The sequence below is a fragment of the Rhinolophus sinicus genome, chromosome 1 (genome assembly GCF_057876585.1).
Source record: "Rhinolophus sinicus isolate RSI-liver-muscle chromosome 1, RSI-T2T, whole genome shotgun sequence".
NCBI lineage: Eukaryota > Metazoa > Chordata > Mammalia > Chiroptera > Rhinolophidae > Rhinolophus > Rhinolophus sinicus.
This window is the reverse complement of record NC_142501.1, coordinates 66663560-66689301: the sequence shown is the minus strand read 5'-3', so window position 1 is coordinate 66689301 and position 25742 is coordinate 66663560. Positions and strand designations below refer to the sequence as shown.

The window sequence follows — 25742 nt, the reverse complement described above, 5'->3', positions numbered from 1 at the left end:
GAGCCCCATGTTTTTCATTTGTTTTCCTTGTAATCGATAGTAATATACATTAAAATGAAAACCATATTATAAAATATTAAGGATAAAAGGAAACATTTAAAAATAGAAACATAATTACCTGATTTTTATCTTGCCTTAAGCTAAAAATAAGCAAAAAACAAAAACTGAACATACCAGATATTCCAACTGTTAAGAATTTTCTATTGTTGCACAAAGAAGAAAAAATCATATCAAGGAAGGAAAAAACCTGTAGAGCTGACAACAGAGTTGCCTTGTAGAGCTAATGTCTATGTTCATATTATTAAGATATGCCTATTCTACTTATCCCATTACCAAACTGGGAGGGGGTAGGGAACTGTGGGGAGAAAAGATAATGGTTCATTATTTCCTTTGCCTTAAGCATTATTTGACTACAGTTAACTGTTATTCAAAACATAATGGTAATTAATGAGTATAGAAAGTTGATCTTTGGATTTTTTTCCAGCTTTACTGAGGTATAACTGACAAACAAAAATTAGATGTTTATGTGTATAATGTAATGTTTTGATATATGTCTACATTGTGAAATAATTACCACAATCAAGCTAATTAACACATCTTTCACCTCACATTGTTACCTTTTTGTGTGTCTGTGTGGTGAGAACACTTCAAATTTATCTGCTTAGTAAATTTCAAGTATGCAACACAGTATTAACTATGGTCACCATGCTGTTCTTTAGATTTCCAGAACTTACATATCCTGTGTCATTGAAACTTTGTACCTTTGACCAACATGTCCCCGTTTCTCCCACCCACTAAGCCCCTGGCAACCACCATTCTACCCTGCTTCTATGACTTTGACTTTTTTAGATTCCACATATAAGTGAAATTGTGCAGTATTTGTCTTTCTGTGCCTGGCTTATTTCACTTAGCATATGTTCTCCAGGTTCATCCATGTTGTTGCAAATGACAGGATTTTCTCCTTTTTTAATAAGGCTGAATAATATTCTATTATATATAAGTTATAATATGTTATAACATATATGCACCATATTATATGTTATAACATATGTTATTATATATATATACATGTTATATATATGTACACTATATATATATATATATATATATAACATGCAGTATATTTTCTTTATCCATTCATCTTAGATTCAGTCCCTATCTTAACTATTATGAATAATGCTGCAATGAACATGGGAGTGGAGATATCACTTTGAGATACTGATTTCATTTCTTTTGGAACTATATCCAGAAGTGGCATTGCTGAATCATACAGTTGTTCTGTTTTTAACTTTTTGAGGAATCTTTATACTGTTTTCCATAGTAGTTCACCAATTTACATTCCCACCAACAGTGTACAGGGGTTCCCTTTTCTCCACAGCCTCGCCAACACTTATCTTTTGTATTTTTGATAATTATAACAGGTGTGAGGTGATTATCCCATTGTGGATTTGATTTACATTTCCCTGATGATGATGTTGATTACCTGTTCGTGTACTCATTGGCCATTTGTATGTCTTTGGAAAAATGTCTGTCCAGGTCCTGCTTATTTTTTTTTTAACCTTATTTTAGTTAACATTTTATTAATTTTTAACGCTATGAGATTTTTTTTTAAAACTTTTATTTACTTTAGGTGTGTTTTTCCAGGATCCATCAGCTCCAAGTCAAGTAGTTGTTTCAATCTAGTTGTAAACAGTGCAGCTCACAGTGGTCCATGTGGGGAATCGAACCGGCAACCTTGTTGTTAAGAGCACCGCGCTCTAACCAACTGAGCTAACTGGCCGCCCCTCCTCTGCTTATTTTTAATTGGATTGTTTTTTTTTTCTTTTGTATGAGTTCTTTATTATTTTGGATATAAATCCCTTATTGGATATATGATTTGCAAATATTTTCTTGCATTTCATAGGTTGCGTTTTCATTTTATTGATGGTTTCTTTTCTGTACGGAAGCTTTTTAGTTTGATGTAGTCCCACTTGTTTATTTTTGCTGTAGTTGCCTTGTCAAATCCAAAAAATCATTGCCAAGACTAATGTCAAGGTGCTTACCCTTATGTTTTCTTCTAGGAATTTTATGGTTTCAGGTCTTACATTCAACTTTTTAATCCATTTTGAGTTGAGTTTTGTGTATGGTATAAGACTGTGGCTCAGTTTCATTCTTTTGCATGTGGCTGTGCAGTCTTCCCAACACCATTTATTGCAGAGACTGTCCTCTCCCCATTGTATATTCGTGGCTCCTTTGTCATAAATTAATTGATCATATATTGTGTGGGCTTATATCTGGACTCCGTATTCTGTTCCTTTGATCTATGTCTGTTTTTATGTCTCTGCCCATTTTTAAATTGGGTTATTTTCTGCTATTGAGTTGTTTGAGTTCCTCATATATTTTGAATATTGACCCCTGATGAGATCTATGGTTTGCATATATATTTTCTCCTATTCCAGAGGTTGTCACTTCACTCTGTTCATTGTTTTCTTTGCTGTACAGAAGCTTTTGAGTTTGATGCAATCCCATTTGTTTATTTTTGCTTTTGTTGCCCTGTGGATGTTAATTAGACATGTGAAATTATAAACAGTCGTACATACTTATGCCTTTTTTGTATCCTATGATTCAACTTTAGACGTGACATTTTTTAAACAATTGGAAAGGTAAGTTATATATGTTTAACCCACAAAAAAACTAAACTAAGATAATTTTTGTTTTAAGGTTTTCCACAATAAAAGCAAATTTGTTCCACAATTCAAAGGTAACTCAATCATCCATGAAACTGAATACAAAAGAAATTTCAAGGGTTTATCTCCAGTGAGAGAACCAAAATTAAGAAATGATTTGAAAGAGAACGGACATTTTGAAACAGTATCTCCTGAAAAGAAGGTAATCCTCAACTCTTTAAACAAAACAAAATCCTCAGTTTAGACTTTATCTTTCACTTACCACCACTTGAGATTTTGGTTTTTAGCTAGTTCATTAATTTGTTTGTTTGTTCATTAAATGCCAACTGTTCATTGAGCACTCAGTAGGAGTTGGGCACTGGATAGGTACTGAGAAGCAATGATAACCGTGCTAAGCCCGAAGTAGCTCTTGGACTAGTGGGGAGACAGAGATGTAGATAACTAAACATAAATACAGTGTGATGAATGTTTAGCAAATATAGCAGGTATGTCTGCTATATCTAATATCCAATGAGTGGTTTTACAGTAATGTGAGCTCCAGGGGTAACAGTAGTGACAGAAACACATACTTTAAATAATGGAAATCAAACACAAATATACATACACACATGTATTTTAAATCAAAGTTTTAGCATCCCAAATTTTAGCCAGTATAATTCACATGATTTACCTCAAGATATACAAACACCCGCTTCTGTGTGAAATTATAGCTATTTAAGTTACAGCATCAGGTTAAAATTATTGTAAATTATAGGTAAACATAAGTCCTATTTTCTAATCTCCTGGAATGTTATATGTGATATTTTATGGGTTCTAAAAATAGAAATTATATGACTAAGAGTAAAATGTTACAACTATATAATAATATTTTTTGGATCTGTGATATTTTGGAAAGAAAAAAAAGTTATTTAGTAAAACAATGTGGTAACTTATTCATTGGGACCTTACATTTAATTACTGTAACACAATTAAATATAAATTTAGAATATCAAATGCAAATGTAAGATCACTATTCAATAGGTAGTAACATGAAGTTTATTTATTTGTTTATTTGTTAATTAAAAAATATTTTTTTTCTAGCCAAGGATCTAAAATTTTTATTGTTAGAAAATGAAACTATATCCTGAGCAGGTATACTTCAAAAAACTAGCCAGATATATTAGTTTCAAAACTTGTTTGTTGATTTCTTATGATTTCCATGTTATCTTTTGTGGTTAAAGCTTCTAAAAACAGAATTGTAATGCAGCATCAAAGTATACTTTATAACATTTATGCCTTCACTTTAATGTATAAAATATTTTAAGCATAAAAAGTTTAAATTATTTTCATTTTAGTGTAATAGTACAGACGATCCTTTAAAAATAGAAGCAAAGATGGAATCAAAAGAGTTAAACCAGCCTAAAAAGAAGCTCATTCCATGGAGACATCAAAGGCTTGGGTATGTATTTTATAAGATAAATAGCATAGTATTTAGATGATTAACATGGTGAAATATTTACTTTCATTTCATTTCTGTTAGGAAGGTGAATTCTGAATATAGAGCAAAATTTCTGAGCCCTGCTCAGTATTTATATAAAGCTGGGGCTTGGACACGTGTGAAGGAAAACATACCAAATCAGGTGAGTATATATAAGCTCAGTAAGCCCACATTTTCTTTGAGCCTATATCAGTTTAATTTCACAATGAGTTTAACTTAGTAATAGAGACTACAATTTAAAGATGTGTAATACAATAATAGCATTAAGAGTATCAGACACTTAAAGTTGTATGTATTAGCATATAATTTATCAGTGTGTTTCCTTTTTTTTTTTGTTACCAGCTAGCTCCTTAGAGATTATTATTATAAGGCCTTTAAAGTTAAAAATTTTTTATAATCAATATTTGATTGTGTTAATAAAGTCAGTTTATAACATTGTGGCATGATAGATTTGATTACTTTATAACATCCAGACCTCCACCCTCACAACTGAAGATTAATTAATTTTCAAGATTAGTTTGTCTAACAGTGGTACCCCCTATCAGTGTGTGCTATTATAGTCTCTAAGTACAAGGAAGGAGTGCTGATAGAGGTTTGAGTTCCAATGTTGGGATATCCTGATATTTGGGGGAAATTCTGAGCATCCTAAAGAGAGGTTTGAGGTTAAAGGGTAATTCTTGAGTTGGTTTAGTGCTAACTTCTTATAATCAAAGGATAAACAGTGGAGCTTTTTTCGTTATTGTACAATTAACATCTTTTAAACCACACTGTGGTAGTTTTCGGCCTTTTCTGAGTGAATTAGCTAAATTAAACAGTTTAGATTAGACATTAGTAAACACCCCCTCCCCCATCATTGTAAAGAGAGGGATAATTTGGATGGGGAATGAATCTTTTATTTAGCTCCATATGTAAAACCATGGCTAAAAATTAAGTGTAACCAGTTTCTGGGGGAAGTTGTTAGCACTTTGAGCTGCTGGCTCTTTGCATTGGCAGATCCCAAACCCATGTCCTGGTGACTCCTTGCTTCAAGTGTTGTTTCAGAAGGTTCCTTGATTCCTTCCACCATGCCACCATGGCTGCTCTTGGCATTCTCTACTTCCTTACTTGAGCATGGCTCAGAGGCAATACAGGCAAAGTAAGAGACAAAACTCCAAGCTGTCCCAGATATTACTGGGGACAAAATTTATATATTCACACTGGTGAGATCACGTTATAAATATGAACACTGAAAGCAGCCATGATGGCAGAAAGGAATAGAGTCAGCTAAACTTCTGTGCAGTTTGTTGCCATGTCAGACCTTCTCAAGAAGCTCTGTGTCTGAGAAGTCTGATGGGGAATGAGGAAAAGCCGGGTCAAAGGCAGGACACAGTGTGGCCATACTCGTAGAGGGCTCGTGTGGCCAATAAATAGGGTTAGGTGCTTCACTCAGTTGGTTCATGAGAAGCTTCTTGTTTTAGAAAAATTATCTTATCTCTGAGACTTCCTTAGAGTTGGTATTTAGAGCTCAGATCTAAACATTTAATGGACTGAGAGGATTGTTACATCTGAAATCATGATAAGATGACAGTCCTTATTCTGCCCTGATAGAAGAGAACATTTTTGTTGTTGTTAATTTAAAATCTGTCTTTTCAGGGATTCCTATTACATTATCTTGGTCATGTAACTTTTGAGGGGGGAGTTTGTTTTATTAATTGCTATTGGTGACTGTAAATATTTAAATTAGTGGTGGTATAGTTTGCCTTGATCTCTATTGGCAAAATAATTCAAAAAGTAAATTGAATTATTTACTAATAGTTATTAATACAAATGTTAGAAAAGAGTAAGAATTTTTAGTAAAGAGGTGAGTGATCACTGATGGCGATAACAGTTTTAGTTGACATTAATTTAGGCCATATTTTATTTAAGTCTTAGATTTTTTTTTTTTAAAGGAAGACATTTACTGTATGTGGCTGCTTATGAAGTATCTAAACATAAGGTACTCCCCCATTTTCCCATTCCTGACATTCCATGAAGGAATATTATTCACGTTCTTCAAATGCACTTGGATATCAATGACTTTGTTATCATTAGAAAGTTAACTTATTTTTTGAGTCATGTTACAGTTTTCTAGCCCATATATCATCTTAATTTCCTTTTATGTTGTTTGAGATATTGTACTTTTAAAATCTATAGTCTAGTCACTTGGTATTTTATCCTGAGTACCAAGTACCTATTCATATAACATTTGGGTGGTGGTTTTTGTTTGTCCAGTGGTTGTATAGTTCTTATTTCCATAATATAACCACTGGCACTATTGCTTTTTAAAATGCTCACTTAAACTATTGTTTTTAATAATAGCCAGCAATTATAATTGTTATTTCCCATTCTCAGAATAACTACTAAATCTGTGTTAAATTTCTTTTTTTCTTAATTGTTATGTAATCTAATCATCCAAACTACATTGATTGGGGTAATTTAAAAGAAAGCTTTTCAATTACATTTGACAATACAGTATTATATTGGTTTCAGTTGTACAACATAGTGATTAGACGTTTATATACCTTATAAAGTGATCCTAGTAACCGATAAGCCTAGTAACCATCTGACACTATACAAAGTATAAAGATGACTCCTCATTTGGGGGGATGATTTTTGGGAAAAAAGTTTTTATCCTCCCTTTTCCAGTTTTCTGAGTTTGAATTTTCTGCATATACATTTTAAATGATTTAGTTGAGTTCTTAATTTGGGAAAAGAAATTCAGAAATGAAAACATTCTATTTGTAGTGCTTACTATATCATATAATCTGATGACAATACCTGGAAAGAGGTGTGTGTGTGTTGTTTTAATTGAGTTTGGAATGGTTTGTTTATATCCTTTCTAGTCTCTGGTTGTTAGCTGTAGGGATTATTCTTAATACTGAGTTCACACCATTGATTTTTAAAACTCTTTCTAGTAGAACACCTTACTTTGGGAGTAATCAACCTCCTAATTTTTCATCTTAGTTTAGGATTATAGAAGTCTAAAATTATGTATTTGTAAAACATTATAACATTAGCAGCAAGATTATTAATAAAGATTGCTCATAAATTTAAAACATTGTTTTGAATGTCAGTTACAAGTAGAACTGAGTAAACCAAAATTTTACAGTATTTCTGTAAGTATCTCTTCTCCCTCCTCCTTCAAAAGTTCATGTCAAATAAAACTAGATCACTATGTACGTGACGGGTATATTCGTCCATCCTCTCATTTATCAAACGGTAAGGTCCTCCCTCGTGGGTAGAATGCAGCGTCCTTCACTGCTCCTTTCCACTCCTCCCTACACACAGCACAGGACTGATAGGCCTCCCTTTTGAACCAACTTATATCTCATTTGTTTAATATGGTGTAAATGGTACCAATTTATAATAATTTATCATAGAGGACATCCGCTTCCTCTACCAAACTGTGAGCACATTGAGTCAGGGACTTTTTTGCTTATTTTGGCTACTGGCCTTTTAGCTCAGACCTAACACTTAGTCTACATGCAAAACAAGGTTTAAATGCTACATTCTTCCTCACCTCAAGGAGTTCATAGTTTAATGGGGAAGAATGACATGAGCAATTAATATCAGTAGGATGCAATAAGTGCTAATGGGGATATGCACGAAGGGCTTTAAGAATACAGAGGAAGAAGCAATGCTAAACTAAGGCTTATAGATTTTATCATGTGGGTGATGGAATGGCCATGAAGCATTTGAAACATGGTGGCACATACTAGAAATAAAACCTGGATTATATCAAGGCACTTTAAACACGGTTCCTGTGCATTTAGTACGTTGGTTAGTAGTTCCACTCAACCCATGTATTCATTTCTACCTGTTAAATTCAAAACTACTACAGTAAATCCTCACTTAACATCATCAGTAGGTTCTGTGACTTTAAGCGAATGACATATAATGAAACCAGTTTTACTATAGGCTAATTGATATGAACAAGAGTTACATTCCTATGGCTTCTCATCAATGTTTTAATGAAATGACATTGAACAAAACAACATTATTTGAGGACCCTCCTGTACTCGTAATTTTCTTTAAAGAATAGGAGTTGACAGAAATAATAAATGAATATGGCTCGATTTTTTTGGCGGTGAAGAAAACAATATTTTGAATTCTCCTTTAGGAATGTTTCAGGTTTGGTTCATTAGTGAAGTTTATATGGTTTCTTATGCCTGGCGGGTGCTGTCCTTTGCCTTGGCTTAGTCCCTAGAGTTGTAGCACTTTTTCTTTGCATTCAATAGTGTCTCCTTAACGAGCTGAGACCATGTTTCTCCAATTCCTTTTGCAATGCCAAGTTTCATTATTTGCTTTTCTGCCTTTAAGTGAAAGAAAAGCAATTTTACTAGACAGTATCCAAATATCCTTTTAATGCTAATATTCCATCTTTATGATAGAAAAATTAGTCTTTTGAGAATAAATATTATTTTATTTTATTTATTTTAATTTTATTGAGGTAATTGGTTTATAACAGATTATTTTAGACAGAATTTTAAGGTGCAATGTAAGTTTTTTACATTATGGAATTGTATTTTGGGAAGCCAGCAGGTGGCAGTATAATATATAAAATGAAAGGGTTTTAAATGAGTTACAAAAGGCTCCATTTCACATGGAAATACGTTATTCGCATATTAGGGAATTCTCATCACCTTGTAGTTCATCAGAACATTTTTTTTGTTTGTTTGTCTCTGTTGAATATATTACAATAATTATTTTGTGGGATTAAAAAATTACTGTATATTTAATACATTTTAAAAAAGTTGAGGTTTTGCTGATTCCAAGGAAACAATTGAGGAATTTGGAGGGGGAAGCCTCATGACTCTCTCAGTGGGAGCTTCTATACTAGTAGCAGCTGTATATAAAACCAGGAAATTAAGCCGGGCATGGGGTGTCTGGCCTATCAGTAATCTTCCAGAGGTGGGGAAATTGGAATAGTAATTAGGTTACCTGTCATGGACACCATCCCAGCTATGCAGTAATGTGGCTGGTTTTCAAGCTAATATTAAGATATCTTAGTTACTGAATTAAATATTACTAAAAATACTTAACAATTTGATTGACAAATTTGATATATATTTAGAATAATAATAAGGTATTTCACTGATTCCCATTAATATTCATTTATGGCATTAACCTGTCATTAAGTATGTTTCTGTATTCCTCCCCTAGGGTTCTGTAAATGCCATGTGGTATGCAGAGGTTGGTTGCTTTTGAGTTTTTAAAAAACTGTAGTAATGCATAGAGTACTTGTATAATTTCAGTTGAAATAAGAAGTAGGTGTAAATATTTTTTCTTAGCTGCTACAAATTTCTCCCTGCCTGCTGGCCTGAGACAAAATAACTGCATTGTGCTTTAGCTTGATGTTTTAATTTCTGCTTAAAAATGTGCATAGATTAATGAATGTATGTGGCTATTTTTGCTTTAATTTCTTCTTGGTCTCTGGCTGTATGTGTGCAATGTCTTTGATATGCTATTTGGTGATATTTGCAAAGGAGCTTTTACAGTATAATTCATGATGTCTTAACTCTCCTGCGTAGGTTAAAGAACTCCGAGAGATGGCTGAGTTTTATAGGAAACGACTTCAGGGAACACATTTTTCTCGGGACCATCTGAATCAGATTCTGTCTGATAACAACTGCTGTTGGGATGTCTCCTCAACCACGAGCTCAGAAGGAACCATTAGTAGTAACATTAGAGCATTAGATCTTGCTGGGTGAGATGTTCTTTGTGTATGGTGAAAAAGTATGTTGTAGCTGATGTACAGCATGGAATTATATAGGAAATGATATAAATATTCAAAATTAATCTTCTGATCAAATGGAGATATGCCAGCCATTTATTATATTTCATTATTTTTAGTTTATTTTCTGAAAAACTGCATACTTGCTTTACACACTTGTGTATAAATAATAAATAATGTAAATCGGGAAGATGGGATTTTATAATATTCCTTGTTAATAAGTAAAAGTAGAATTGGGATGATTATACAGTAGCTGTAAAAGAACTTTAAAAGTAAACTATTAGTACATATCCATTATTATTCAATAATTAAGTTTCATGGTTAATACGGAACTCAGGTCCTGCTCCTATGGATGAATTCTCTGTTGTTTTGGATTTTGAAGTGAACAGGATTTAACTATTTATAAGAGAAATAGCACAATGATTTGTAGCAAATAAAATAGTTTTTAGTTGTCACAGTATATTAACATAGTCATACATCCCAAATTGAACTGTAAATTCTAGTTATATGACATCTGATTTAAAAAGTTCATCACAAAATCTATTAAACATTATCTGGAAAAGAATTATCTATCTAACGTATAAAATTTGAATCAGCTTACCAGATCCACAAGTCCATTTGAGTTTGTGCACAAACTCTAATTTGAGTAACTGAATAAGTTAGACCAGGTGGGGTCCTGGTTTATGTGTATAAATGCCAATTTAGGAGATTTATCTGAGTTTTGTCAGTGGTAGTACAAGCATGTATATGTGAAGGTAGGAGGAGATAAAAATAGTTTTGAATATTTTAATAGGAATTCCAGATCACAACTTTATTGTACTATAAAATGAACTGTTTTTTTTGTAACTTTTTTTTATTAGTTTCAGGTGCACAAAACAATGTAATAGTTAGACATTTATCATTTATATCCCTCACACAGTGACAACCCCCCTCTCCCTATCCACTACCCCTCTGACATCGCACACAGCCATTACATTTCCACTGTCTCTATTCCGAATACTGTACACCGCTTCTTGTAACTATATACATATATATATATATATATATATATATATATATATATATATATATATATATATAAAATTGTAGTTGACATTCATTATTGTTCAGCTTCAGCTTCAGGTGTACAGTGCAGTGATCAGATATCTACATCCCTGAGGTGGTCTCCCTAACGAGACAAGTGTCCATCGGATACCCTACAAAATCTTTACAACATTATTGATTACATCCCCCAAATTGACTTTCGTAACCCTGTGGCAATCTTGTGGTTACCGACTGTGCTTTCTAATCCCCTCACCTTCCCCCTTATCCCCACCCCCCCCATCTAGTAGCCCTCAGTTTTTCCTCTTTGTCTCTGAGACTGTTTCTGATTAGTTCATTCATTTATTCTTTTCTGTAGATTCCACACATAAGTGAGATCGTACGGTATTTCTCTTTCTCTGTCTGATTTATTATTAGATTTCTTTCTTCCATGCCTGGGAAAGGCGGTAGCTATGGGAAACATAGCTGTGGACAGTGGAAGGGAATGATGGACTCATTAAAATTAGTATCAACTAGAATCCTCAAACTATGCAAGCTTAAAGTAAAACTTATTTTGTTATGCAGAGATCCTATAAGCCATAAGACTTTGCAGAAATGTCCTTCTACAAAACTAGAAGAAAAAAGACCTGTCTTGGAAGAACAGCCCCAGAAAAATACCATGGAGAAATTGGGGGTGTCAGGTGCTCCCACCATACCTGTTAGAAGGCGTCTGGCTTGGGATGCAGAGAACACCAATGAAGACTTACAGAAACTGCGGAGAAAGGAGCAGGAGGAAAGGGAAAGGGACAAGCAGGTTTATATGGGAGAGGTAGACAAGTTGGAAGTACATGAAAAATCTAAGGCAGACAAGAAAGAAGAAGGGTGAGAGTTTTAAATTAATCTGTATATAGCAGCATTATTGTGCATGGTTAATACATATTTTGTTTTGTCACTAAGTATTGCGGTTTACGCTTTTGGTTTTATGACTAATAAAGAGCAGAATTTACTTTAATGTCATGAAGTAGGCGTTCTGTATGGTTTATAATTTGATTCAGTCAGGTATTTGAGTCACCACAAATTGGTAATTGAACAATTGAACACTGAGCTACTTGGGGAGGAAGAAGTTGGTGTTATTTTCATTTGTGTCCTGCAAATTATGATTTGCCTGATTTGTAAATATGTCTGGAAGAATGGCTTTCTTTATGATTTAAGGAAAATAACTGATTTTCTTCAGTATCGGATGATTATACCAAAAAAGAAAGAAAAGATAATGTTTTACAATATTAAAATAAGTGATTTCAGTAAATAGCTAATTCCTGTTGATTTATATGCAGATTTCTTTGGGGAGTGGTTCTCTACCATTGATAATGGTGCTTTTTGTTCATAGTCCAGATCCCTCATCATTTATTCGTGAGTTTTGCAGATAATATGGGACTTAGGCCCTGATTTAACCGGATAATTCTCTGCTCTGCTGTTGCTGACTTGCAGTGATCGGTCCTCTTTTCCAATATTCAGTCGCTCTTACCTGCATGTAGATTTATATTTTTCAGGAACAAAATAGCCTTATCTTAAAAGTTTTATACTTTGTTATTACATAATGATGGCAAAGTATTTTTGATCATATTTCCTGGAAGAATGCTTCATATAGATTGTTTTAATTTGTAGGTCAGATTCTTCTTCTGTATCCTCAGTAAAAGGAGGCAGGCTTCCTACTCCTAAGCTGAGAGAACTTGGTGGAATCCAAAGGACTCATCATGATCTTACCACTCCAGCTGTTGGTAATAGACAAACATCGTGCAGTTCTTACTTAACCTGCCTTTTCTACTTGAAAATTTAGTTTAATTGACAATCTTCTGCGTGTTTCCAGGTGGTGCTGTTTTGGTGTCTCCCTCTAAGGTGAAGCCTCCAGCTCTGGAACAGAAGAAAAAAATACCCTCTCAAGATGTCTTAGAAACTTCGAAGGGTGATTTTAAGAAGGTAAATATTTATATTTTGGGGAAGAACATTTCTTCAGGGAATGATTATTTTAATCACATTTAATAAATGAATGATAGGTTTAGATTTTAGAAAATTTTGTGTATCGTATGTGGAGACAATGCTGTTAATGTATTTTTAGTCAGGCAAAAGCACTGGGTTGTTTTTTCTGGTATTGGCATTGTATTTCTGCTTGATAGACTTTCAAATCTTGTCTGTAGTGACTCAACCGGAAGAGAGAAGAAAAACAGTTCTATTTATTGAGCATCTACTTTTGTGGCACTTGTAGTCAGCCATGTTCCAGGCACTGTTTTAGCACTGGAGATATAGCAGTGAAAGAAACAGACAAAAATCCTACCCTTATTGAACTACATTCGAGTGGAAGAAAGAGACAATAAGCAGGAAAACATAGTGTGATAAGTACTAAGAGAAAAATAAAATGGGGCAGAGGCCAAGAAAACTTTTTTAAGGGGGTGGCCTTTGAGCTGAATCTGAAGTGGGTGAAGGACTCACCCACATACGTATCTAGGAAGGCATTCTAGACAAGAGAACAAGTGCCAAGGCCCCAAGGTGACACGGTAGCTCATTCTTGGAGGAACAGTCAGGAAGTCAGTGTGGCTGGAGCAGAGAGCAAGGGAGCGAGAATGATGGGCAATGAGTTCAGAGGTGTAGTGGGCGACTCAGTTGTGTAGGGCTTACAGGTCATAGCAAAGGCTTTGAATTTTGTTCTGAATGAAATGGGAAGCTTTGGAGGGGCAAAGGAGTGATGGGAGTCAATTCCCACGTCCAGGCAAGAGTGATGGTCATTTGGTCACATGATAAAGTCTGATTCTGGATATACATCAAAGATATAGCTGATAAGATTTGCTGATGTGTAAGATACGCGGTGGGAGAAAGGGAAAAATCAAGGATGACTCAGGATTTTTGGCCTGAGCAGTACGGATGGAGTTGCCATTTAACTGAGATGAGGAAGAGAATGTGAGGAAAAGATTCGTCAGGGAAGAGTAAGAGTTCTGTTTTTCACGTGTTAAATTTGAGAAGCTTATTAGACATACAAGTAGACAGGTGGAGGAGGGAATTGATTGAGTTTGGAGTGTAGAGGAGAAGTTGGGCTGCAGATGGAGATTTAGGCTCTTTATCAAATGGGAGGTAGAGGTATGTAAGATCTTGAGATTGGGGGAGATCATCAGACAGAGAAGAGGAGGAGTAGGCAGGTCTGAGTCCCAGGGTTTTGATCTTGGGAAGCTGAGGAGTAACCAGCAGAGAGACAGAAGAGGAACCATCAGTGAGGTGGTGGGAAACAGGAGACTGCAGTGTCCTGGAGGAGGGAGCGGCAGTGCTGCTGCTAGGTCAGGAAGGGAGGAGAATCAATGATTGGCGTTAGCTGCGTGGTGTGGTTGGGGACTTGGACGAAGGGGAGGGACGGAAGCCTAAATGCCCATGAGTTCAAGAGAACGGAGAGGAGAGGAGTTGGCAGCAGCATCACAGACGATGTGTTCAAAAGTTTTTTTATGCAGGGGAGCAGAGTAATGGAGTGGGAGATAGAAAATGTGAGATCAAAAGAGAAGATAACAGCACAGTTGTATGTTGATGAGAACAATTTTAAAGAGAAAAGATGATGCAGGGGTGAGGGGAAAATTGTTGGAAAGATGTTCTTGAATAGGAGAAAGGGTGTAGGATTTGGGGGAGATGTGGCAGGGTTAGTTAGCCTTAGCACTGGTAGAGTTAAAAGAGGGAAGGCAGATTATATGGGCACTGCTGATGAAATACAGGAAAATGTGGGAGGTTTGGGAAAGTCTCTTCTGATTGCTTTTGGCAGATTATGAAGAAAGATCCTTGTTGGGAATGAGGCTGGGGAAGAAAATGTTGGAGGTTTGAGGAAAGAGAATAAAGCATGAAATAGTTTTTCAGACAGTGCGAAAGTGAGCGGGCCAGGGGAATGTGAGGTCCTACAGAGCAACATTGAGGGGCTATTTCAGGTTAGTGAGCACAAATTTGATGTAAAACCAATCAGGATAGGTCGTGTATTTTTCTCCAGGTATGTTTGGATGCAGAGGTGCTGGACAGGCAGAGAATTGGTTTTAACTGAAGTTCATGTTTTGTCAAGGGAGTAAGTGATAATAGTGATTACCCATGGACGTTGAGTTGGTTATGGAGGGAAAATAGGACTCAATAAAGTAAGGTACAGTGCAAAGGTGACAGGATCAGTGGATGGGAGGTCCTGTCAGACTAAAGGACTTGTTGGAATTAAGGGTACCTGTGGGAATTAGTTTTAAAGTTAGGAGGCGGTAGTTGGAAATGGAGATTATGGAGAGGTTGCTGTAGGATCGGAGAGGTTGCTGAAGTCGGTTAGAGAACATTCACAGACCAGTTTTTAGAACCCGGCTCATGGCTGGTACCCATGAAAAATGTGCTGAAAGAGTGTTATTGGAGTGACAGAATATCTAAACTATTTCCTGTTGCTTATGTGTACATATATAGGTTTACTAAAGGAAATGTGGCAGTAGGAATTCAGAAGATTGATCAGAATCAGATGTAAAGTAAAACTTTACAGGGATTTTTAGGATAGTGATACATTATCATTGTAGATAATAAAAAATACTTACAAAAATAAAATAGATAATAAATGATGTCACACCTACTATTCAGAGACATCCACTGTTAAATTTTTGAGTTATTTAGCTATATAGTGTATTCCTTTATTAGACTGTAGAGATAAGCCTTTATAATCCATTTTTCTCAGTTAGCGATGTATTGTGAACATATTTCCATATCATTAAATATAATTTCAAATTTTTAATAACGTGAAATCTATAGTTAGTTATATTATGGTTGTTTTAACCAGATGCTTATGGTTGAAATCTATTTTTTAAAACTAGATGCCTATTGTTATTTCTTAATTTTCCTATTTTGAAATCCATCCTTTAGCTATATTTTTGTTCATATTGCTATTATCTCCTTTTTTGTAAATACTCCCCAAGTATTATTGTGTGGTCAAAGAATACAAAATTTTAAGGCCTTTGCTATGTTTTGCCAGCTCCCCCAAAACATTGTGCTCCCAGCAATACTGTAGTACCAATTTTTCTACATCCTTGCCAGCTCTAGTATTATACTTTTTTTTAAAGTAATCTTTGTAATTTGGGAAGTGAAAAATTGATCCTCATTGCTTTTATTTTGAAATTATTTGATTATAAGTGAGATAGAATATGTTTGCCATTTTTATTTTCAGTGTATATGCATTACTTTTACATATCCTTATCTTACTTTTAAATTAGGTTTATCTTTTTCTTGTTATTTTTAAAGAAATACTTATGTGACAATGATAATTCACCATCAATCATATAAGTTATATATTTTCCTCAAGTTTTCTTTTTAATTTTTTAAAATGTATATATATGGTATATACCAGGGGTGCCAAAACAATGTATGCACATTTTAAGAGATGTTATCTATGTATTGCTTTTCGAAGTTTAATTGAATTGAATTACAGTAGCAATGTGTAGTATGACGTTCGCTCAAAAGACGGCATTAATCAAATGAATGCTAGTGTCACCAAGCGACAGGGAGGACAGACAAAGAAAATGGCGGAAGCACGGTTGTCACTCGAGAAGCACAAGACCATTTGGAAGTGGTATTTGAAATTCGAGGACGTTGTGGAAGTACAATGACAGTGGAGACATGGGTATGTAACAGAGCCTTCAACACCCAAACAAGTGCGCGCATTCGTGGTAAGTCTGAGACGCACGGTGCTGTGTGTGATGTGCACAAGGGAAGACCCAGGAGGCCTCGCTCAGCAACAAGTCCTGCTGCTTCTGCTGTGGTGCTGGAGCAGTTCACACACTCGCACGGAAGTCTACCGAACAGTGTTCCCGTAACCAGAAGTGTCTGGGCGCTGATGGTAACCACTTTGAGCACCTCTTGTGATTGCAGAAGTCAAACGTGACTTGATTCATCTTTTGTTATCAGTTTATATTATTACAATTTTATTACAGTTTTTTCCTTTCTAAAAATGTGTGTACATTTTTTTGGCAACCTGTGTATATATTTTACATAGCTAAATGTTTGTCTATATTTGGTTTTTAGACTTATAAAATCTTCCCCACATAGAAGTTATATAAAGTTTCCCCATATTTTCTCCTATTGATTTTATGATGATTTTTTTTTGTATTTATATGTTTATTTATACAAGTACGACACATATGTATCTTTTTTTTCATTTAGAAAGAAGGTCGTGCAGTAGCCCTCCCGACTTCTCCAGCTGCTGGTATAAAAACACTTGATCCCCTGCCTTTGAGAGAAGATTCTGATATCAATATCTCCAGATTTGCTGGGGCAAATCCAGGTTCAAAAAGTCCAGAACATCCAGCAAACACTCCTGGGCAGTCTCCTTCTCCACCCTCTGCTCCATCCTACTGGCGTCCCTCTCGTCGAATTCAGGGCTCTCTGAAAGACCCAGAATTTCAGCATAATGGTAATTATTTTGGTTTTAATTTTTTGTCTTTTAAAATGAAAGCATTAAACTGATACAAAGGCTATAAGTATGTACTACATGTTAATAAATGATGTTATTTAGGTTTTTAGTTAATGTAATAAATTTCTTTAAATAGGAAAGATCTCATCTTTGGAACAGTTAATTGTGCTGTACCCAAGTTCACTTTTCTATAAGTGTGAGGTGTCTCTCAAGTTCTTTCCCGTACACATTTAGGCAACGCACTAGGTGCCAGTAGCACCCCTTCCTTAAGTGTGACACCCAAAAGTGTCTTCAGACATTGCCAGATGTGGCCTGCATGTAGAATTCAAGGTCATAAATTATTTTCCTTTAGTTTTATTAGGCATTGCTCTGTTCTTTTCTAGCTTCCACTATTATTGTTGAGAAGTCTGATGCTCTTTTTATTTTTGATCTTTTGTATGTGGCTTTTTTTCCTGGCAGCTTTTGGCTTCTTTTCTTTATACGCAACGCTCTAAAATTTTACAATGGGTGTTTTTTCATTCATTTTGCTAGTACTCAGTATACCTTTTCAGTCTAGAAACTCAGTTCCTTACTTCTGGGAAATTTTCTTGAATTATTTAGTCAGTAATTTCTTTCCCTCCATTTTCTGTTTGCTTTTCTTCTGGCACTCCCATTAATCAGACGTTGGACATGTTGACCATGATTTTATTTTATTTTCTTACCTCTTCCATTTGCCATCTCTGTCTTCTTATTTTAATTTGAAAGGGTTACTAATTTTTATCTTCTACCTCTTCCAGTTTTTTAAAATAATTTTACTATATTTTTAATTTCTAAGAATTTTTTTAGCGTTGCATATTCCTTTTATACAGCATCATGTTCTCATTTCATGGATCACATGTTTTATCTCTTTCGGAAGATGGGTGATACATATATAATCTCCCTGTTTTGAATATGGTACCCTTGCCCTGAGTTGAACCTAGTATCCTTTAGTTAGAGTAGCTTTAATAAACCTTTAGAGATGAAACCTCCGTTACTCTTTTGGGAGAGGGGCAGTTACCTACCTGTGCAAATTTAAAGGACCTGGCAGTCTGTTTGTAAAAAGACTTTCAACCAGTTTCTTTGTTCAGTCTTACGTTCACTCCAACTTCAGTGCTACTCAGTACTCCCAAACACTGACATGTTAGGGGAACAAAGTGGTTGCTTCTTGATTTCCCTCCTCTGCTTGAGGAGTCAACTTGCTTGAGTATGCTAACAACACACTCACTGCCCTTTTATTTGCTTTCCACTTTCCAAAATTTTGTTGCTGTGTTTTTGTCTCCCATTTTCTTTCCTGTGGGTTTATGTCATTTTTGTAAATGTGTGTATTCCATCTACCATCTTTAAACAGAAACCTACTACGTTCTTTTAAAGTTACAATAGATAACATTATCATTGAGAATTCTAGGAGGTTACCCCATTGTTTGTTTACCTGTTTGTTCCTAATAAGCACATTATAAATTAATGAATGGCCCTTTGATAGTAATTTCTATTAAAGATTTAAAATTAATAAAATTTTGACAGGCTGCTTTCACTAAGGGTTTACATAAATAAGATATACTGTTGGGTAGCTTTGAAAGATAATTTCTTCTGCCTTTTTTTTAAGTGGGAAAAGCAAAGAAGAACAATTTCCAGTTACCTCAGCATGAAGCCTTTCATGATGAAGGTATTTCCATAGTCAAATAACATAAGATAAAAGTATGAGGTTTTATTATATGGTAGTTATAATAGTACAATGATCTTAAAATTGACTAGCATTATATACTCTACAAAGTACTTTCACAGATGTTGTTTCATTGGATCCTTGAAATCTTGTGAAGGAGGTAAAATTATCCCCATTTTACAAATGAGTAAACTGGCACCTAAAGCCTTGGAAAATCTTCTCTAGGGCAAACAAATGGTAAGAGATTGTGCCTCACATCACACTGAGGTCAGAACTCTTTCTGTTTTTCCACCCTGGCTAGGTGGGGGCTTAGGAAGTTGACCTAGCGTTATATAGCCAGCATTTTCTCCAAACGCCTATGCTTACCAATTTTCAATTCTCAAAAAAAATATGATTACAGAAAATGAACTTTTTTTCTTCTGTGTAGTTTTCATTCTGACAAATCAATTTGCTTCTAATAGTAGCAGGAGGAATTTTGACTTCTTGATGCAAACCACTGAAATTACAATTTTTATTCATTCTTAGAAGTATGAAATTACTGAATTATAAATTTTGGATTTGAAATTAAATTTAAATCAATATTTTATATATTTTAAGTTCACACACGTTAAAGGTTTTCTCTCCTCTAAGCACATTTGGGACTTTGTTTTCAGACTTCAGTGAGCTAGAAATCAAGTTACTATGTTTTAAAGTGGAATTATCTGGACAATTTGAATCCAGTTCTGATTTCTCTTTAATGGAAGAACAATGCTTACAAATAGTCTTATAATAGATTTGCTCACTCAGGATGAGGAATTTCAGTAATAATGAAAGGGCAGCACATTAAAGTCAAATATTATTTCACATTAAGTGAGATTATTTTAGAAATGTTATGTAAGTACCATGTTAAGCTATGGCATTTTGTTTTTACAAAGTTTTGAGAAGCTTTTCGCTCAGAACAGCTGTGCTTTTTAAAGTAGGACAAGAAAGTATGATGATGAATTGTTTCCAGGTAATACTGAAATCATAAGCTGTGTGTTAAGGTAATGACATTGTGGGATTTCAGGAAGGAAACAGAATGCTCATTTAACATTAAAATGTTTGATTTCTGAATTTGGTAAACTTGGGAAATTACTATGAACTATTCTGAAAACATTACTCTCTTATATTTCTATGGATTATTTTTTTCCTGTCAGAATCAGTGTTGACATTACAAAGCTTGGTGCTTTTACTTTTCTGTCAGTATTACAAAACAATATTTTTGTATGAGTTATTTTTAGCACTGACTATAATTCTTTCATTGCAGATGTGGACAGATTATCTGAGATTTCGGCTCGCTCTGCAGCTTCGAGTCTCCAGGCTTTTCAAACTCTGGCACGAGCTCAGAAAAGGAAGGAGAGTTTCTGGGGCAAAACGTAATTAAACATGCACCTGGTTGAGTTGCTTTTATCTAGGGAACCATGGGAACAGTTTTTCTTTATTGCTTTACTATGTTAAGGCTTTTCAAGTGTTTGGATTTTTTTCTAACATTTTCTGCTTACAAAGAATTATTTGATTTTTCAATAGCCAATCAGTTTACTTGGAAAATTTTAACACAGGTTCACACAAATTTAACTTTTAAAGAATTCTTTTTACGTGAATCCCAAAGTAGAAAGACATATGAGTAGATTATATAGTTCTTCACATGTTCTAACTTTTGTATTAGGTGTCAAAGCTAGCTGGTAGAATTGTGCATTTCACCTATCCAGAGAATATTGTAAAAAAGTGAACAAAGTGAAGTAAAAACTATGATCCAAGCGTGAAGTATATATTTCCCTAAAATTGGTTCTATGTATCTTTATAATTATAGATGTCATAAAATGAATTTTTTTGTTCCTTTAACAAAAGGAACATTTTTTTGTTCCTTTTTTGTGTAGTGGTAATTTTTTAGTACCTTCTGTATGTTGTTACAATGTTAAGATAATTTTATTTTAGATTGAAAATACCGGCTGTATATATTTTTCCTATTTATGTAACAAAGTTTGCTGAGAGTATATGTATATTTTTGATCTTTGTGTGCATTCTAATTGAACAAGGACTGGCTTACATTTGAATAATGTCTGAATTTTAAAAAATTATTTGTATAATGGGGAACTAAAAATTTGTAGACATTTCAAAATAAAAATTGATCAAGTATTTCAAGTGTTTGACTTCTCCAGAATGTTATTACATGGGACAAATAATTATCTTTTGGAAACATTCTACTCATACCAGGTTAAACAACTGTTATACTTCTTTTGCAGCAATCCAAATGCATTGAAACCAAGTCCACAATATTTTGCACAAATGTAGGAAGCATAAAATTTCCAAGGCAGGATAATTTTTAAAAAATTTAACACATGCTTTTTAACTATTTCACTCATAAGACATGTTCTGTTATCTTACTCTTTATCTTGCAAATCATGATAAATTTAATTTTTTAAAAATACGATTTCATAAAAGTACATAAAATCTTTATAATCATTCGTAGAAGGTACTGAAGATAAACTATACAGAATATTCGTGCTTATTGGTTAGAAAACAAATGAACAATGTCCTAAAGTGCTTAATTTGGTTACAAGTGCTTGTACAAGTCATCAGTTCACAATGTTAGTTTTCATTATAAAAGATTTTTATGTTATCATGAGGTTATAAAGAACTGTGGTGTACAATTATTTGCTTACAAATACTGACCTTTTAAAATAGTTCGTTGATTAAAAAAGTTACTAAGTAACTAAAGATGGAAATAAAAGTTAGAAATTAGGATATAATTGGATTTTAGAACACAAGTTGTCTTGGCTTCTGTACAAATGTTTACTGAGGCATATTGTAAAATAAATTTGGAACTGAAAGTTGGTTTAGTTGGTTAGGCAGAATTCTCAATGGCTGACCACCCATCTACAGTGAAGAAAGGAGTTCGAGCTAGCTTGCAAGGAACTGCATAACTCACAGTCTATCTGACCTAAGCTATAGAATGTAAAGTCTGAGTTCATCCATTGGAGTAAGTCACTCCGCTTGATCTATTGGGTATTAGACGGATTAGGGTATGGGTCTCAGGAGGTTGAGGATATTACCGCAGTCTGTGTGTGACAGTTTGTCCTTGCAGCATACTACTGACTGTCTCTTAAAAGCCCTACTCAGTGGCCCAGGGGACAGAATAGTGTTGAGGGATCAGTACTAGTCCATCACTCATACTAAAAGAGCAACTCAAAGGACATATGCTTGAATTGGGAGGTAAGTAGTTTACTTGAGAAATGTTCCATAAGAGTTGTTGGCATGTAGGAGCTGGGATTGTTAACTCAATGTTTCAATCAATTTTATTAAGGTACACTTTCATGTACAAAAACCTGCAATCATTAAAAAAAATTTTATAGCTCAATGAGTTTAGAAAGAATGTATATACATCTGTGAAACCAACACCACAAGCCAGATCCACTACATTTCCATTATCTTAAAAGCTTCCTCATTTCCCTTTGCAGTTCATTCTATCTATCCCTCCATACAGTGTACGCTCAAATCAATATTATAAACTGGTGGTTTGGTCTTTTTGTCAAAATTGGTATCTAAAAAGCTGGACTGGGAGAGGCTATCAAAATCACAAAGGAAGTTTTTTCCAAAATGCACACCTACTGCCTCTTCTTCCTTTCCCACAATCTTCACCCTAGGATGCTGAGATTCCCTTATGTCCCTGGTTGAGAACCCAGATAAAGGTGCACAAATACGCATATATGGAGGCTTTGCACGTTTGTTTTTGCTCTCTGTGGGTCGCTGTGGGAATCTGAACTCTTAAGAACCCTTGAAGGATGATTTTGAGAATTAAGAATAAAGAACATGATAAATTGCTTCGTACATGGTAGGAAATGTTACCGTAAGATTGAAGCACAAATATCCTCATTTTACAGATGGGCAAACACTCTTAGACTAAATGACTGGACCAAGATCTCATAGCTGGTAAACCTAGGTCTTTTTCCTCGAAATCTACCCACGTTGCCTACTCTGGAGTGCCAAAATTGTGAGTGTTAACTGTGATTCAGTTCTCCAGTTGATTCATTTGGGAGTTACATTTTTAACTTTGTTTTCTTGAAGATAAATGAACCACGTACTTTTCTAGTCAGGAAAAAAGGGTATATGGACACATACATTGTACAAATGGATTCAACTAGAAGGAAAGAGAATCAACATTGAAAACAAGTTTGTGCTTATATGCAGCTGGGTTGCGGTTGGCTACCCAGGGTGCTCAAGGGTGGGTTTTACCTTTGTTGTAGTTGTAGACGCCCAGAAAACATCCCGACTTCTGGAAGCTTCCCAAAGGAGCACATAATCTAAAATGTATGTGATCCTAGAATCATTTACATATTGTTTTTGGTACTTTTATATGTGGTGGCATCAGGCTTTGTCGCATTGCCATCGTCACTCGGTTTCCCTAGATGAGTCGGCTGCATGAAGGCTACTCCAGGATAAAAAAGGAGTCTCTGTCACTGGACTAGCTACGGTTGTGCCCCTCTGGGCCTGGTCATGGGGAGCTCTGAGAGGCCAGTCTGTCCCTCTAGCTTGACTCATGGATGAAAACCAGGGCAGTGGTATCTTCAGCCCTTTGCTGCTCAACTTCACGTTACTGTTGATCCTGCTTTGGCCGTGTCTGTCTCCTGTGGTGAGAGAAAGACTTTCTGTGTCTCACAGAAAGACTCAGCCCTTTTTTCCCCTCTCAGGTTAAGAGCCAAGCTTCCTTAAACTGTAGTTCATGTTTCATTCCCGCCGTGGTCCTGCACGGGCCTGTCAAGGATAGCAACCTCCCTCCAGCAGAGGGCAGCTCTTCCATAGTGCTACCCCTGCTAGGACGCAGGTAAGAGGGGACGAGTAGTCATCCTAAAGATGACATCCACTTCTCCACTAAATGCTCCATCTACTAGTCCCCAAACCTCTATCAGAGCATGTCCTTGGAAACTGAGTGAGAGATGAGGACTGGGGGGCATTTGAAAGTCAGAGCACGAAGTCAACAGATGTTTGGGGAGTTCACAACCAATTCGAACCACCTAATGGACCATTTAGGTGATGTTGGGAAATTGTTCAGTTTCTCTCCAATATATTCTACACCCAGTAGTATGCTGGAGCTAGTTTTTGGGCCAATTGTTAAATATTCAGAAATTTTGTGAGCAGATTGTTACACCATCAGTAGTTTGAAATTGGCCATGGTGGGTATTTATACCAAGGAAATAAGCAAATGCTATAAATCAGTGCTTCCTCCCCAGTGACCTCCCCTCCCCAGGGCAGTTTACAAGCCCACCACTACAGCCGCTACACAAGTCTTTACTTTCCATATAATTTCTGATAAAATCTATTTCAGGAAAAAGAAGCAACTCAAGATAAACTACTAAAATACATTATATCATTCGCATCTTCCTTGGCTTATAAAAATAAAGTCCTTTGGTGTAGTTTCCTTTTTTGGCTGGAGTCCACCAGAAAATAAAAACTAGCCACAAATAGCAGATAATAGACTATAGAGGGTGACTACCCGTGACCGACCCACCCATGGAACTGGCCAGAGAAGGGGTCTGGGAACCTATGTGTAATTCCGGTGATGCTGATATTCAAAGAGTTTGGAAACCACTGGCTTTGGAGTTATAATAAGCTTGAGCAAACTGGTTAAACTTCTTTGAGCTTGTGTCTCTCACCTACCAACTTGAAGATTCAGTGGTGTGAGGTCTGTAAAGGTGTTTCATAAGGTCAACGTTATTTAATTCAAAATGTTAGTTCTACTGTGCTAAAGGCCAATTTTCCTTAAAACAATGGGAGAAAAAGGCATATTTTAGAAAGGTGAAGGTTAAATCTGGAAAGCAAAAGGCTGTGGATCCTGAAATTGTGGGCTCTTGCCTCATAGCCCTATCTTAGATGACCTACATTTATTCAGATTACACTGAAGCAGTTTGGGGCAGGGCTGCTGAAATGATTTGTCTACTTCCGTTATGTGGTAAAGCAAAGAAGTCTGTGACTACAATGTTGTGACTCAGCGACTCTAGAAGGTGGAATCAATTACCTGATATATGCAAACTGTATCAGTGTAACCATGAATTGGAGATGTTATCAGGTATGAGTCAGGCAAAGGACTCACGACACTTACTGATGAAAGGAAAGATAGTAAGGTTGGTCCCCTTATGAATGTACAGCCAATATCAAAGATTTCCTATCTGCTTCAAGTTATGTTTTTTTAATGAATTAAGTAAAATTCGGAGTTTTATAATTTCAAGAAGAAAAGGTAAAATGTAAAATGCCACATATTATGGGAAAATATAGAATCTTTATATTCATAAATTCAATTAGAGTTTGGGCATGTCAGGCAGGAAAATTTTGCCCACAATGAGTACCTTAGCATTTGATATTCCCATTAAAAATTATTCAGGTAAAACAGTTAAGGTTCTAGAGAAACCAAAGAAAATTGGAAATAGGTTTGTATGACTATACTCACACTTTTTTTTCATAAAGAGCCAATAATGTTATTAACGTTAACTCATAATTTTGCAAAGATGAAACATCTGAAGTACTTTACTAACCAGAGAGCATAACCTGGCATAAATAATCACCTCAGCCTGATCACTTAAATTAATGACTGAATTGTAGCTGCCAAGACTTTAAGAACATCACAGATCCATGCTCTAAGAACATGCCCGTTTCTTTCATCATTCAGAATCAAAATGTGGGAACCAAGAAAA

The 25742-nt window shown here is 35.2% G+C and overlaps 1 protein-coding gene across 3 annotated transcripts in view; it reads left to right on the top strand.

The window, feature by feature from the left end:
* The window catches only part of SAXO6 (stabilizer of axonemal microtubules 6), a 33740-nt gene extending 12542 nt beyond the window's left edge, over nucleotides 1-21198 (top strand). For 2 of the 3 annotated variants that reach the window (XM_074325439.2, XM_019748985.3), the window contains 11 exons: nucleotides 2701-2868; nucleotides 4001-4104; nucleotides 4186-4285; nucleotides 9325-9354; nucleotides 9693-9868; nucleotides 11501-11797; nucleotides 12581-12693; nucleotides 12783-12892; nucleotides 17111-17360; nucleotides 18982-19041; nucleotides 20324-21198. In XM_074325439.2, the coding sequence (XP_074181540.2) occupies nucleotides 2701-2868; nucleotides 4001-4104; nucleotides 4186-4285; nucleotides 9325-9354; nucleotides 9693-9868; nucleotides 11501-11797; nucleotides 12581-12693; nucleotides 12783-12892; nucleotides 17111-17360; nucleotides 18982-19041; nucleotides 20324-20436 (1521 nt within the window). In that variant the 3' untranslated portion in view covers nucleotides 20437-21198. The remainder of the gene's footprint in view (nucleotides 1-2700; nucleotides 2869-4000; nucleotides 4105-4185; nucleotides 4286-9324; nucleotides 9355-9692; nucleotides 9869-11500; nucleotides 11798-12580; nucleotides 12694-12782; nucleotides 12893-17110; nucleotides 17361-18981; nucleotides 19042-20323) is intronic. The other variant, XM_074325437.2, reaches the window with a different exon arrangement.
* Nucleotides 21199-25742: the final 4544 nt, after the last annotated feature.